Source organism: Colossoma macropomum, unplaced genomic scaffold (assembly GCF_904425465.1).
Source record: "Colossoma macropomum unplaced genomic scaffold, Colossoma_macropomum, whole genome shotgun sequence".
Classification (NCBI taxonomy): Eukaryota; Metazoa; Chordata; class Actinopteri; order Characiformes; family Serrasalmidae; genus Colossoma; species Colossoma macropomum.
Window position 1 is genome coordinate 6,282,480 of NW_023494802.1, and position 15,447 is coordinate 6,297,926.

General features: G+C 37.1%; 1 protein-coding gene across 7 annotated transcripts in view; it reads left to right on the plus strand.

Annotated features, from left to right (window-relative positions):
* The window catches only part of eya4 (EYA transcriptional coactivator and phosphatase 4), a 64,244-nt gene that overhangs the window by 11,251 nt on the left and 37,546 nt on the right, over positions 1 to 15,447 (plus strand). For all 7 annotated transcript variants that reach the window (XM_036591640.1, XM_036591642.1, XM_036591643.1 and 4 more), the window contains exon 2: positions 828 to 901. In XM_036591640.1, coding sequence (XP_036447533.1) covers positions 869 to 901 — 33 coding nt within the window. In that variant the 5' untranslated portion in view covers positions 828 to 868. The remainder of the gene's footprint in view (positions 1 to 827; positions 902 to 15,447) is intronic.

The following is a 15,447-nucleotide window of genomic DNA, read 5'->3' on the forward strand; positions in this document are numbered from 1 at the left end:
AAGAAAAAGAAAGAGAGAGAACTAGGGGCAGATGAATAAGAGAATGAGATTAAGAAAGAAAGAAAAGAATTAGAGGCAGACAAATAATAGAATGAGAGAGAGAGAAAGAAAAAAGAAAAGAGTCAGAGAGATGTAGAGACAGACAAAGAAGAGAATAAGAAAGAGAAATGAGAGAGAACAACAGACAGATGAATAAGAGAAATAAGAGAGAGAAAAGAGAGAAACAAAGAAAGAATGAAAGAAAAGTAAAGTGAAAGAGAACTAGACAGACGAAGAGAGTGAGAGAAAAAAAGAAAAGAGAACAAAAGATAGGCGAATAAGAGAATGAGAGTGAGAAAGAAAGAAAGAAAAAAGAAAAAGAAAGAAAGAGTGAAACGAAGTTAACAAAAGAGAGATCTAAACCAATGTGTGACAGACTTGGTACAAGTGGTTCTGATTCTGGAGAGAGAGAGAGAGAGAGAGAGAGAGAGAATCAGGTTTAAACAGAATAACAGTAGAAGGTGATGTGTAGATGTGCACTGAAACACTTGCTGTTGTTAATTTTACTAATTTTTGGCAAGAATTGTGTTGATGTATTTTATTCATCTGGAACTGATGAACAAATTTCAACAAAGCAAACTCAGAGCAGCACTTTTCTGTCTGTGTTCCTGTCCATGTTGGCTTGTTGAAATGGTTGAATGTGAAACACATAAAACAAAAATCTACAACTTTTAATCTTTGTTAGATGTTTTTCACACGTCACAGGCCATAATATTGAGAAATCATGTTACTGGATTAAAAAGAAGAAATAGTCATTAAAGCGCTGCTGTGTGTGTGTTTGTCCACAGATATCTGGATTAAAGGTAAAGAGAGTGGAAGTGTTCGACTGATGGAGAACACACAGGAGCTGAACGAGCCGGCGGTAAGAGAAGCACTAGCACACCTGTGAGCCTGCGGTCTGTTTTATTTACAACATGTGTCCAGACGTTTGTAGACACCTGCTCACCCAATGTTTCTTCTGAAATCAAGGGTATTAATAGGGAGTTTGTCCTCCTTTGCTAACAGCTTAGTAACAGCTTCTGCTCTTCTGGGAAGGCTTTACACGAGATGTTAAAACATTGCTGTGAGGATTTGATTGCATTCAGACACAAGAGCAATAGTGAGGTCAGGTACTGATGATGGATGGTCAGTTCTGGATCACTTCAACTCATCCCAAAGGTGTTGGATGGAGCTCCATCACTCCAATGCAGCTCCACTGCTCCACAGTCCAATACTGGGGGCCTTTATACACTACAAGAAACACTGCACTATATTTTGAAATCATTAAATCTTGTCAACATATCTAATGTTTCTTATTTTGATTGCTTGATTGTTATAAGAGTGTTATAAGATTGTTTAACTTATTTCCAGACATTCTTTACCTGTTTAAGCTATTTTATCTAATGACACTGTCTAATTCTAATGGCAGATAATTTGGTATCAGGTTGTTATTTCTTGGTGTTATTTATTGAAACAAACAAAATAAGCAAAATTAGTTGCATTCTGTCTTGAAACAAGTAAAATGATCTGCCAATAAAATTAGACAGTTTATCTAGATAAAATGACTTTGAACAAGTAAAAAACATGTGGAAATAAATTTTATAATAGCAAAATATTTTTAGCCCAATCTTACAATGAGAAATATTAGATATATTGAATAAATATAACCCCTTAATAAGCCAGTTTTATTACACACATCTATAACCTGAGAATACCTCCATTAGTTTGCATTAAAGTCCCTGTAGTTACTGAATTATAAGCCTTTACATGAAATAAACCTGAAATGTTAAGGGGTTAAGATGTTTTCACTTAGAAACCCTTTTTTTGCACTGTACCCCTCTGGCTGATGTGGAGCATTGGGCTGCAGTAGGTGCACTTTAAAGTAGATAAATTCACTCATTAAAGGGAATGTCTGGATACTTTTTGAAATTTGGTGCATTTTTCTGTATTATTACTGTTAAATGAGAACCTCATATCTGCTCTGAAGCTGTTTTTCCAGAGAGCAAAGATGTCAGAGTTTTCCACTGTTTCACTCTGATTGTCAAAATCCCTCAAAGCATTTAGAGTTGATTTGTGCTTCTGTATGGAGTGTAGTGAGTCAGCTTTCAGTCTGTGTCTGCTGATTTGATCCACCTGTTTGGCCTGTGCCATGATTTGGTCTTTGCTATGGAGTTTAGAGTAAAGAAGGCACACAGTCTGAGTCTTCAGCTGTTATTGTATTATTGTACATCATTAACTGTCTAGAAAATAATTCTATTATGATGCTACTACTCTACACCTTTAGTGGGAAGCTATAAAAAATGAGAAAATGTTAGAAGTAAATAAAACTATATTTGATAGCTGTAAATGGATAATTTCAGTGTGTTATTTATAATTTAATAAGTTCATGTTCCCAAGAATCTGGTCAAAATAAGCAATAAAACTTAAAATCTTAAAAACAATTATCTAGTGCAATACAATAATAGCAACTATTAATATGAAAAATGATGTCAAACGTTTGAGCGGTGGTGTATGTTAACCACTATGACAGTAATCAGTAAGCTGTGTATTTATAAGAGTAAGGAATTGAACTGTGGAGCCACATACAGATGCTTAGATTTCACAGAGTTAATAAAAAAAACTGGTACTCCAATGTGTGTGTGTGTGTGTGTGTGTGTGTGTGTGTGTGTAAGCGTGTTGGAGAGAGGGAGAGAGTGTGTGTGCTGTAGTTTTGGTGAAGCTAAGCTGAAGCTGTAAGATGGGGCAGGGTAACAGGTGTAAAGTTTCCTTGTGTTTCAAGTTATTTACATTTTTTGCTATTAATAGTTCAGATTTTCAGTGGCAGTGATTAATGACGTGGGATTGTGATTGCTGACAGCCTTTGGCTTTGTTTTCTGGATTTTTTTTTTTTTTGGGTGGCGCTTCACCCTGAATCCGTCACACAGTGAATTTGATATTAGAGCGAGAGTGTGTGTGGTGTGTGAGGGTTTTGCTGATTTGGCTCAGCAGGATGTACTTGTGCTGGAATAGAAAGATCAGGGTGAAGCACGGAGAGGTTCAGAGAATGACCAGAGTGGACGTAGAGCTGTCTGTGGGCTTACAGGGACAGTAAGTCAGTGTAAAGAGGTTTTATTCCAAGTGATTTTAGAGCATTTCTATTGGTCTATTCATCATGAAATTTACATATAACATAAAGCACAGCTGGTGTGTCGAAATGATGTAGAAACTTACAAAATTGAAACAAGATGCATGGTTTTCTTTGGACAGCGACGATATTTTATTCATGTGGAAATGACATGCACATCTGAATCGAGTAAATTAAGTGCCCTTCACTGTGGTCAGTGATGAATGAAGCTGAAGTAGATGGATGTAGACTGTAGTTTGTTCTTGACGTTTTTCCTTTTGACCCTTCCATCCCATCTAAATTCCATCCAATCATTTTAACAAATACAAAATCTTATTTGTGAGACACAAAGAGAGAACCAAAAATTATGTTTATATATATATTTATATATATGTACAGTTTTTGTTCCGACAACAGCGAGATATATGTATATATAAATATATTTATTTACAGGAGAAGGAAAAAACAATGCAAGTCAGTGGAACCAGACATTTTATCAAGTAATTCTGGGCCATTTCTTTTAGGCCATTGATCTTCAAATTTACACACAATGTAAAGAACAATAGGCATTTTCAAATTATGTCAAAAACTGAAAAGTGACAAAAATGGAGATACAAGATTTTGGTCCGACAACAGCGAGATATATACATTTATACATATATATATATATATATATATATATACACACACACACACACACACACACACACACACACATATATATATATATATATATATATATATTAAATATATATATATATATATAATATATATACATATATATATATATATATATATATATATACTTTTCCTGAAAATGTTAATGGATAGTTGTGTTATATTTGACTAACTTGGCAGGTGCAAAAATTTGGTCACCCTTCCAGTTGTAAAGTTTCCACTGTCCATTAAGAAATGGCAGTCAAGGCATCAAGAAGACTCTCAGATTGAACTGCTCATATACTGACCAGAAAGGCAAAGTAAAACCATGTGTCAGCAGAGGACCTGCAGCAAGGTTTAGCTGACACGGGAGTGGTGGTGTTCTGCTCTAATGTGCAGAGTTGTTGCACAAACATAATCTGCATGGAAGAGTCATCGAAAGAACATCTTCTCAGCAACCTCCTCACAAACGTCAGAGTCTGAAGTGTGCAAAACAACTAGGTACACAGGAAGTGTTTAGGAAATAAGTGCTGTGGAAACGAAGGAACTCTTTAGCCACAATCACTAAAGGCATGTTTGGAGAAAAGAAAAACAGCATTTGATAAAAAGAACACCTTGCCAACTGTTTAATGTGGGGTGGACTTATTATACATAGGTGTTGTGTGACAGCTAGTGGCACAGGAAACATTGTAATGGTAGCTGGGAGAATGAATTCCACTAAATATCAGCAAATTCCAGAAGCAAATGTGCCACAGTTAGTCAAGAAACTAAAACTAAAAAACAGTCAGGCTTTTACAACAGGATAGTGATATAAAGCCTACCTCAAAATCCAATATAGTCTATTTTAAGAAACTCAAGCTAAAGATTTTGGCATGGCCCTCTCAGTCCCCTGACTTGAACATCATTTAAAATTACTGAATTATTTTGTTGTGCATGCAAAATGGCCCAAGAATATCACAAAACTCAAAGCATCATAAAGGGAAGAGAGGGTGATAATTCCTAAAAAAAAAAGCTGGCTGCGAAAAAGCATGTGCAAGCTGTGATATCAGCCAGAAAAGGTGTTACTAAGCACTGACTTAGGGTGTCCAAACATTTATACATGCCACAATTAGTATTTTTTGTAAAGTACCTTTTTTTTCCTCAAATTCCTCAAATATAAAGTAACTGAGTATTAAGATTAGACATCTTATGACTGTACATACACAATACATAAAACTAAATTATTTGTGATAATACTTAGATGAGGCTTCACCTAACCCCCATGTGTCAAACACAAGGCCCATGGGCCAAGTCAGGCCCGTGACACAGTCCTATTTGGCCCATAATATGATTTTAATTTTCTATTATTATTAGCCTGTTTCATCCTGAGATGCACTACAGTCCCAAGCATGCCCTGCAACACAGTGTGTGTTCTGACCCATTTCCCCCAACAACAATCTATGGGCCAGCTGTTACACAAAAAGGAAAGATGCCTGGTGTCTAGTTCAAGCAAATAGGCAGTTTAAAAAAACCTAAAACATTTATTTTTTTTTAGAATTATTTTTGAATACGTATTCAGTGCCTGATGGTCATTTGGGTCATGGCAAAATGTTACGTAAAACGTAAACGTAAAAATTAAATAAAAACACAGTTGTCTTACAGATTTGCTGAGATTTTTTTAATATGGCCCTTTTAGTGGTGGAGTTTGACACCCCTGAGCTAAATTGTGATGGATTCCATTGTTCTTTCTTGAAAACACTCAATGATATTCCTAAAATATTCGAAATACTCTACAACGGCGTTTCTCAACCTGTGGGCCGCGGACCACCAGTGGGCCGTAAAGCACTCTCTAGTGGTCTGCAGGCCTTAATTAGACAGTGGTTTGTAGCGGGCCGGTAGAGACATATAAACAAAAACACAGCAGTTGCAGGCTAATTAGACATCATCAGTTTGAGACAATGCAGCCGTGCAGTTAGCCAGACTTGGGGAGGTTCCTTGCGGTGTTTCTCCTACCTTGTTCAGTGCGGACCTATCAAACTTTTTTTTTAGTTTGCTCCCTTTTGACGTGTGTGAACCTGTATTTGGGTCTGAAACTAACAGCTGAAACCCGCGGGATCTCGGTCTGCTTCCAACCAAACCCAAGGGAAACGAGGGAATTCATCAATAGAGCTGGCTTTCCTCCTCTTCTACCAGCATGTCAGCACTGTACTCTCAGTATAATCTGCCTGTTTTAACGTCTGACTTATTGCTCTCATCGTTCCTGCAGGTCGAGCTGCAGCTGATAAAAACGACAGACAAGCCATAAAATAATAGCGAAGATCTGTGTTTGATTTCTGGCCGAGCATCAGCGACCTGAGTAGTTAAACTCAACTTAATAAACTAATGACAAAGAAGCAGATATCAAGTAAGGTTTATTATTATTGTTGATTGTAGCGACGCTGATCAAAAAGCATGAGCGGAGTGAGATTTATTTCAAATGAGGCGCTAAAACCCTGAAAACTAAAGAGACTCTAGGCCAAATAGTTACTCCTGTGGGAAAGACACAGGAGTATTTTCAGTGAAATTGACATGGACTGCAGCTCCAAATGTCATAGTCCACATCTACATCTACCTTTTTTCTTTTTCCCCTTTTTTGACCTATTTGCAAACATGTTTTTTGTTTGTTTGTTTGTCTGTTTTAACATGTTATGTTTTTTAACATAACTGCAAATTTTGGTTTCTGTGAGCGAAGTGAAATGGATGGTCTGATATATTTCAGAGCCTGATTTACAGGTTTTCAGTGTGAGCAATTAAGAAAAAAAAAAGAAAACAATTTTTTAAAAGTTGATTTTAATTTTTCTCTGGGCTGCTATGCTTTATAGTTATAAACAGGTGGGTCTTGGGATGAAAAAGGTTGAGAACCCCTGCTCTACAATGTTTGCAAAAAACTAACATCCGATTTGTGTCACTGCCACAGTTGATGACAAAAGTTGGGTAAATTAAACTCTTGGTGGAAGATCTTCCACTGACCGCTGTGGTACGCTTTTCCGATGCTGCTCTTATTTTGCTTTTATCAAGCACTGCAGTCTTACTTTGGCATCACGGAACAAAATGAATTTTAAATTTGTGTATTACATTGTATCGTGATGGGATGCAAAAACCATCAACAACACAAATCATATCGTATTGTGAATTGTGCATCGTTACACACTTAGCTAGGCTCTCTGATTTTTGGTCCAGAGACAGAAAGAGGGGGGGGGGTGTAGAGTGAGAGAGTGGCGTGTTGTGTGCCCCGGGGGGATGTGTGCAGGCTTTTGGAGAAAGAAAGCTGAGGAGAAACAGAGAAAAGAATGGAGAAGAAAAAAAAAACTTTTAGCCGCAGCCTTTTCCTTTGGTGCAGTCCGAGCCCCAGAGCTGAGACCACAGAGAGAGAGAGAGAGAGAGAGAGAGAGAGAGAGAGAGGGAGAGTGAGAGAGAGAGAGAGGGAAAGAGGAGTCTGGTTACACACACACACACATACACAATGACTCAGAGACACATCATTCACACATAAGCACTGAGCACTGAGAGAGAGAGATTCACAGAAGGAGAAACAGAGAAGGAGAGCTACTGAGTGAGAGAGAGAAAAAGAGACAGAGTGAGAGACAAAGAAAGATAGTCAGTGGAGAAAGGAACTGAGTATGTGGGAGAGACACAGAGAGAAAGAGACACTGAGTGAGAGTCAGAGAGAGAGATACTGAATCAGAATGAGACAGAGAGAGAGAGACACTTGAGTGAGAGAGATAGACACTTGGGTCAGAGGAAGAGATACCAAGGTAGAGAGAGAGGCACCGAGTGAGAGAGAGACACTGAGTAAGAGAGAGACACTTGAGTGAGAGAGACACTTGAGTGAGAGAAAGATGCTGAGTAAGAGAAAGAGACACTAAATGAGACAGACACTGAGTGAGAGAGAGAAACACGAGTGAGTGAGAGAGCCACTGAGTGAGAGTCAGAGAGAGAGAAAGAAAGAGAGCCACTGAGTGAGAGAGATATGTGGAGAGATATACAGAGAGAGACAGAGTGACAGAGTACACATATGTGCAATGTGCTGTTAGTAGGCAATGGACAATTGGACAACCAGTTTTAATAATATAAGACAGAATAAAAAATATCACATTTCAATAATTCTGATAACTGTGTATAATTACCACCTATTTAAAAAGTTAGAGTAGAAGGAAATAGCAGGTTGGATGTGAGGAGAGTTGTGAATGGTAGTTGTTAGAAGTACAGAACAAATTTTAGCTTCCTAAAACTAAACTGATAGTAAAACTTTCAATATCAATCCATACCATGACTGATCTGATATTCTTCTTTAAAACCTACTTAAGCTTTAAAATGAGCTGTTTTTTGTAGAAGCACTTAGGATGGGCATCTGAAAGTTGCCTATCATGATCAAACTACCCAATCACTCTACTACCCTACAGGAAGATCTACACAGCTAACAACACATCACACAGTGTGAGTTAGAGCTGCTTTAGGGTGGATTATTTACAGGACTGGACCACATTTGTTCCTGTTTTTCCTTCAAAATCTAATCCCGCATTTTCTAATAACAATACTGATAGCCATTGATATCAAGAGGTGGGCGATATGGCAAAAAATACAATATTGCAATACTTCAAGAAATTTTCACCATACACAATATGTCTCAATATTATCTTTTCAGACATGTGATCACTTGAATCAAAGAAAAAAGAACCCATAGTGCTACATTTTAAAACATACAATCAAAAACTGTGAACAGATTTTTATTCAGTATTTGTCAGACAGTGTTGTACTAAATCCAGTTAAACGGGACTAATTGTGCTCCCTTTATAATAAACAGACAGTGTTTTACAAGTATTGACAATATGCACAATATGTTCATAAAAGCATATTGTATTGTGACATAATTTATCGCAATAACGATATATATTGTCATATTGCCCAGCCCTAGATAGCAATATACCATCTCTAGCTAGTTGAAACATGATCAAGTTAACCAGCTCCTCATTTTGTAGTCTGAAGAAAAAAGGTGACAATTATTTTTGCCAAAAAAAAAAAACATGACGTGAAGAGAGAAGAGAACTTGTGAAGAGTGCAAAATGTGTTTCCTGATTCCAGTGTTCAGAATGTATGTATGGTTGTATGATAGGTATTATGACAATGATAAATATGGCACTATCTATGCAATGGATCACAAAATCATGTATTTATTTTCAGATTTTCTGCCTTTTTTGCTCATTCACACTGAGACAAGGACTGTCTGTTTTAGTTTCCTTCAGAAAGTAACCCTGCTTTGCCTGGACACAGCTTCATGAGGAGCCGCCTGAGAGGCTTTTCCATACAATAGTATGTTCATAGCCTCTTCAGTATGTCTGTATTTAAGCTTTTGGATCAAAATGTCTTTATGCATATTCAGTAAGGTGCATCTGTATGTATAACTTTTGACTGTATATATGTAAACAGGGTAGTTTGCAAAAGAATAGGCACCCCGGTCAAGTGTCATGTTTCTTTTCTAAGTGAAAATAGCTTAACATATCCTTTACAGAGAACACACTTCTGCACATTTTAATTTACAATCACTGTTTATTTGCTGAATTGAACATACTGGGGGAAAAGAAAAACAATAAATGTGGCCAGTGATAAAGTTATGACACATTTTATGTTTTATGTTTTAGGTTTTTTACACCATATTTAAGTGTGTTAAGGAGGGGGGAGGGTGTTTAAACTTTTGTATACAACTATATGCAGCAAAAAAATATAAATGCATATAAATGGCTGTGTGTATCAGGCTTACTATACGAGAAAGCAGAAGTACATTTTAAAATATGCATTATTTGACAACTAGTCTAATCTAATGTAAATTTTTTAATGGAGTCATTCATTAAGCTAAAATGAGTAATCATGACAGCTTTCATTGAGCCACTGATCACAGTGACAGGCCTTATTTCCTTCAGAGCCGAGGCAGAACACAGTCGGCTTTCAGACGAGGCCACTCCAGTGTGCGTGCATGGTTTTGGGTGAAGGCCTGAAAGGACACTTTGGGTCCAGACTGAGCACATTATTTAACAAGCACGTCGACATCTGGGAAGCAATTCATCATTTAATTAAATGCTGCTGAAACCCGGCCCCTGGTTAATGAGATTAATTTAAATAATTAACGAGGAGCTGACACAAGCACAAGGCCTCATGAATAATTAAGCAGCATTTTTTGTCCGTTCCAATCAGAGGGGAAAGGGGCACTTTAATGCTAGAGTGCTTTTTTATATAAAGTTTCAGTTTATACTGTAACACGCATACACACACACAGACATACAAACACACACACACTGAAAACACACGTACACATATGCACTCACACACACACACTCTCTCTAATGCTGCGTAGGTGTGTCTGGCTCACCGTGGTGTCCAGTTTCTCTCTCTGTCCTCTTTCCCCCTGGCGGAATATACCACTGTAAGCACGCACATCATGTTGCTATGGAAACGGAGCGACCTAAGACGTGGGCACAGGGAGGTCATGGTGTTAGAAGACTCGAAAACACAGCGTCGCTGTCGTGATAAAACCTTGTATCTGAGAAATGGAAACTTCACAAGAGAATCCAAAGTTTTTCTTACCTTATAGTGTGCATTGATGCAATGAGATTTGTTTTCAAGTCATTTTGAACCATTTCTATCAGTCCATTCATCATGAACTCTTCACAATTCCAAACAGTGTTAATAACAGAAAAAGAGTTTCAGTATGATGGTTTAATATGACATTTCATCTCAGACGAATGTTAGCTAGACATTAAAGCAGAGTGTCTATACTGAAATGCTGAAAGCAAAAACTATCATGCTGTCCTTAAAGCAGCTCAGTGTTTGAGACAAGAAGTCAGTGCACTTCTGATTCATTCCTTTATAGTAGTCCACTGGAAAAAGTGATATTGGATTGGCTTGATTCTAATGTGTACATCATTTCCACATAAACAAAACAGATATTATTTTCAGAGGTTCCAGAGAAACTGTACTTGTGTGAAAATAAGAGATATTATTGTATGAGATATTATTATACTATTGTACAATATTGTATATTATTGATGGCATGTTTTCCTTTTGAGTTTCTAGATATGGACAGCTATGGTATTGCTGGGATTGAAACTCACAACCTCCTGATGCAGAGATGAATTATTAAACAGTTGCACCACATGAGACTATACCACTCTTTAAAGGTGAAATAACAAATATTTTCTCCAGTGTGTTAAACATTTACAGACACATAATCTGAGCTGCTTCCTGTGTTCCTGAGTGGTGCAGTGGACTAAGTTGTCCCCCCAACAGGAGGTTGTGAGTTTGAGCCCCAGTAATGCCATAGCCATCTGTAAGTGTGTACCCATGAGGAAACGTGTCTAGTAGGATTCTGTGATGGAAAGAGTGTTGGCTAGTGGGGAAGTTGAGCATAAAATAAATAAAATTAACCTGAGATGCAGAACTAAAAAATTAAGAGAACTTTTGACTCAACTAAGAAGTTTGAGTTGTGTGTCCTCAAGTTGAGTCAACTCAAGAAAAGCTATGTAATCAGTTACTATAGAATTTTGAGTTGAGCTGACCTCTCATTTTTTACGGTGTGGCTGGGTCCTCACACAAATATTAATGAGCATAGTTGTAGCTGTAGTTCCATTTTACATTGATATGAATCTAGTCTTTAGACTAGAGAAGTAAGTTTTTTCACCTGGAAATAAAATTGGATTCAATGTTAGCAATCAGCAAGTACAGTACAAATCTTCTGTAATAAAAGTTATGGTAATGTGAACTATAATGTACAGTATATCATAGCAATGAAGTACAGTTACTTAAGGATTTTCCACCCCTGATTACATCAAAACAAATATTGCCCAAAGTCTGTAAACTGGAACACAACATAATTTTTTTCATGTGGAAATGCATAATAGGACACCAGGATGTTCAGTAATCAGTACCTTGAATCAAGTTTGTGTGTGTGTGTGTGTGTGTGTGTGTGAAAGAGTGTGAGAGAGACTGAGATCTAATTTTAGTTTTCGCCTCTAATTTGCTGCTAGCCTGAAGTGGTTTCACCTTTTTAGACAATGTAGCACATCACCTGGAAGGCACAGACGATATATGTGTGTATGGGGGGAAGGAGAGGGTGTGTGTGTGTGGGGGGGGTCTATTCTTTTTTCTTTTCTTTCTTCTTCTTTTAGCGTTTTTCTGACCTGCAGAAAGGAGTATTTCTGGGAGGAGACGCATGAGATAGTCTTACACCTCCCCAGGGCTTTCTGAAATGTGTGTGTGTGTGTGTGTGTGTGTGTGTGTGTGTGTGTGCGTGTGTGTTTGGTGTGTGTGTGTGTGTGTATGTGTGTGTGGGGTGTGTGTGTGTGTGTGTGTGTGTGTGTGTGTGTGTGTGTGTGTGTTTGTGTGTGTGTGTGCAGATATGGAGGTGGGTGTAACAATGTGTTTTACATGAAAGCATGAAAGGATGAGGATGAAGTTACAGTGGTGATAACCGTAATACTCCAAGCTCGGAACAAATGTGTATGTGTGTGTGTGTGTGTGTGTGTGTGTATGTGTGTGTTCAGGTGTAATTGATCCTGAGTTTCTGGAAGTAGCACATAAACATACAGTTGTATGCGAAAGTTTGAATACCCCTGGTCAAATTACATGTTTTGTTGATTTTCTACGTGAAAATAGGTCATATATCCTTTACAGAGAACACATTTAAATATGGCAGATTTTACTGTGCAATTTTTATTGTTTTGACTTTTTCGCCAAAATTATTGGGCAGGCCACATTTTTTTCCCAATGTGTTGAACTGAGCAAATAACAGTAGTTGTGCATTTGTGCACAGAATTGCCATCTTTCAGTTTACATACAGTACATTTTCAAAAGTATTCACACACTCCTTCTAATGACTGAATTCAGCTACTTTAAGGTGCACCCATTACTGACACAGACATTCCAGTTGCGCACACACAGCTTGTATCATCTTCACTTAAATTATTGCTAGTAGAATGGGACTGACTGGAGTAGCCACACATGAACCTAAAGTCACCATGCCCAGTGCCAAGCATTGCTAGAGGGGTATAAAGCCCCCCAGAACTGGGCTGTAGAGCAGTGTTAACAGTGTTCTCTGGAGTGATGGAGCTCCATCCAATACCTTTGGGATGAGTTGTAGTGGCATTTATGATTAAAAACTAATCATCCAACATCAGACCTGACCACACTTATGCTTTTGTGGTTGAATGTAATCAACTCATCACAGCAATGTTCCAACTTCTAATGCGAAGCCTTCACAGAGGAGTAAAGGCTGATACTACAGCAAAAATGGGCCAAACTCTCTGTTAATGCCTTTGATTTTTGAAGAAACATTGGATGAGCAGGTGTCTACAAACTTTTGCACATACAGTGTACTCATTTACATTTCTGAGCAAAAGTCTTTAAAAGGCAGTCAGTAAAATCATTTAAAACTGTTTATCTCAGTAGTAAAAGTCTTTTTGTCATTGAATCACTAAAATGAATCAGTCAAAATAGACATAAATGTATTAAAAACAATATATTTTTAATTTTAAGTTATTCATATGTTAGTTCGAAGAATACAATTATAAGAACACAGGCTTTTCACACAGCCAGTCATTGTGTGGATTTGTTCAAATCCACTTGATTCAATTTAATGAAGGGCTGATTAGATAAAGTAGGTACTGGATGGTAACTGTAATACTGGACTCATATGGAGATTTGGAAATGGTCAAGCTCACACACTCACACACCAACTCATAATGTATTGTTTATTTTTTTGGTATTTATTCTAATGTTGTTTTTTTTAACAAATAAATGTTCACTGTTCATATTTTCTCTTTTGAACAGAACTGTATATGTTATTCATGTGAATTGACATTTGACACATTTGAATCAGATAAATTCAGAACCAGTTTCAGTACGAACAGAAAAAGAGAAATGTTTTGGACAAAGCCAAATTTTGTGTCACTGTTTGTGCGAGCCAAGAACAGAACCATGGAGCTGCACTCATACAAAGAAATTGTAGATAAGCTGAAATACCAGCATCATAGCCAGTAATGACAGTTCGAGCAACCCCCTCGTTATCTCCCATTCACATCTTCCTAATGGTTTTTCCTGCCTGTAACTGTCATCTTTTTGCCATTATGTCAAAAGTGCACTTAACAGAAAAACAAAACAACATCTTTTTGGCTAAAACAATGCAGTGATTTGAGTTTGTACTGTGCTGTGTCCACCCTGACTGTGATTGGTCTACATGGTTCACTGTAATAACAGTGCTGAGGCCTGCACCATATTCTTTTTAAGTACACTCTTAAAATAGATAAATAGATGGTTCTTCAGGTGTTCTTTAGTAAAGAAAAAAAAAGAAAAAAATGTACACACACACACACATATATATATATATGAATCAACCCATTCCATGATTCAGGGGTTCTGTGCATTGTTAAAGAGTTCTTCAGATTGATGGAGAACGTGCTGCACCAAAATTTTCTTGGTGAAAATAAAGTTACCAAGTTACCACATCTTCTAAAGTGAACACATTTAAATATTCCACCTTTTAGTGCACAATTTCTATTTATTTGCTGAGATATTAGGCTATTAATTTAACATTTTCCCCCAGTGTGTTAAATTCAGCAAATTAACAGCAATTGTGCATTAAAATGTGCAGCAGTGTGTTCTGTGAAGACGTGCGTACTATTGTATATGATTGTATTGTGAATTTTGACAAAACTTAAATAACACTGACCAACTGCTGTTTCATTACAAAGAGAGCATCATTAAGCCTGTTTAACTAGATTTAGTTCAATGCAGTGTGTGAATAAAGTCATTGAATAAGCTGTAGTCATAGTTTGTGATAGTATTTATGAAATGTGCCAGTACTGGTTCTTTTTTGTCTGTTCCAACTTATCAGACAAATTAAATATCCTGATACTGTTTATTGTGAAAATGTCTTGAAGTATCATGATGCTATATTTTTGCCATATTGCCCAAACGTGCTCTATAACGGAAAATCAGCTGAACTTAAAATGATAAGTGTTTACACTGCTAACTCAGCTTGAGGATACAACAGTTCACCCAACTCAAACTTCTTAGTTCACTCAAAAGTTCTATTCTTGTGTTGTACTAATTCATTTTTAGTATGTTTTAGTTCTGCGTCCCATCTAAACTATATAACAATATAAAAAAAAGTTTTGTTTTTGACTCACTTTTCCCACTAGCTGGGACTCACAATTCCATCAGGCATTTTCTCTTCTTGGGCTCCCAGTAATGGATGTACATTTATCTGCAGTCAAAATGCTTTTGTCATTCTATAGAAACGTCCACTTTTTTATCCATCCATAGGAGTCACTGGTGTTACTGATCGTCATTGGTGTTACACATAAGAAAGATAACGCCAGAGACAGTAACACCAGTGACATTTTAAATGAAAAATGCATTTTACAAAATGGCTGCTACAGAGCATGAAACCACATGTTGTCAATCATGCAATATCCACTAAAATATCGCTGCTGTCGGAAGAAAACCTCGTATGTCAATTTTTGTCATTTGTCAAGTGATGTCATCAGTGTGATTTTTATTTCAAATTAAGAGATTTGTTGCTAAGCAGTAACGCCAGTGACACAACTCCTGGGGACCACAACTTTTATTGTAGATTTTATCATATTTATTTGGCATTTGTT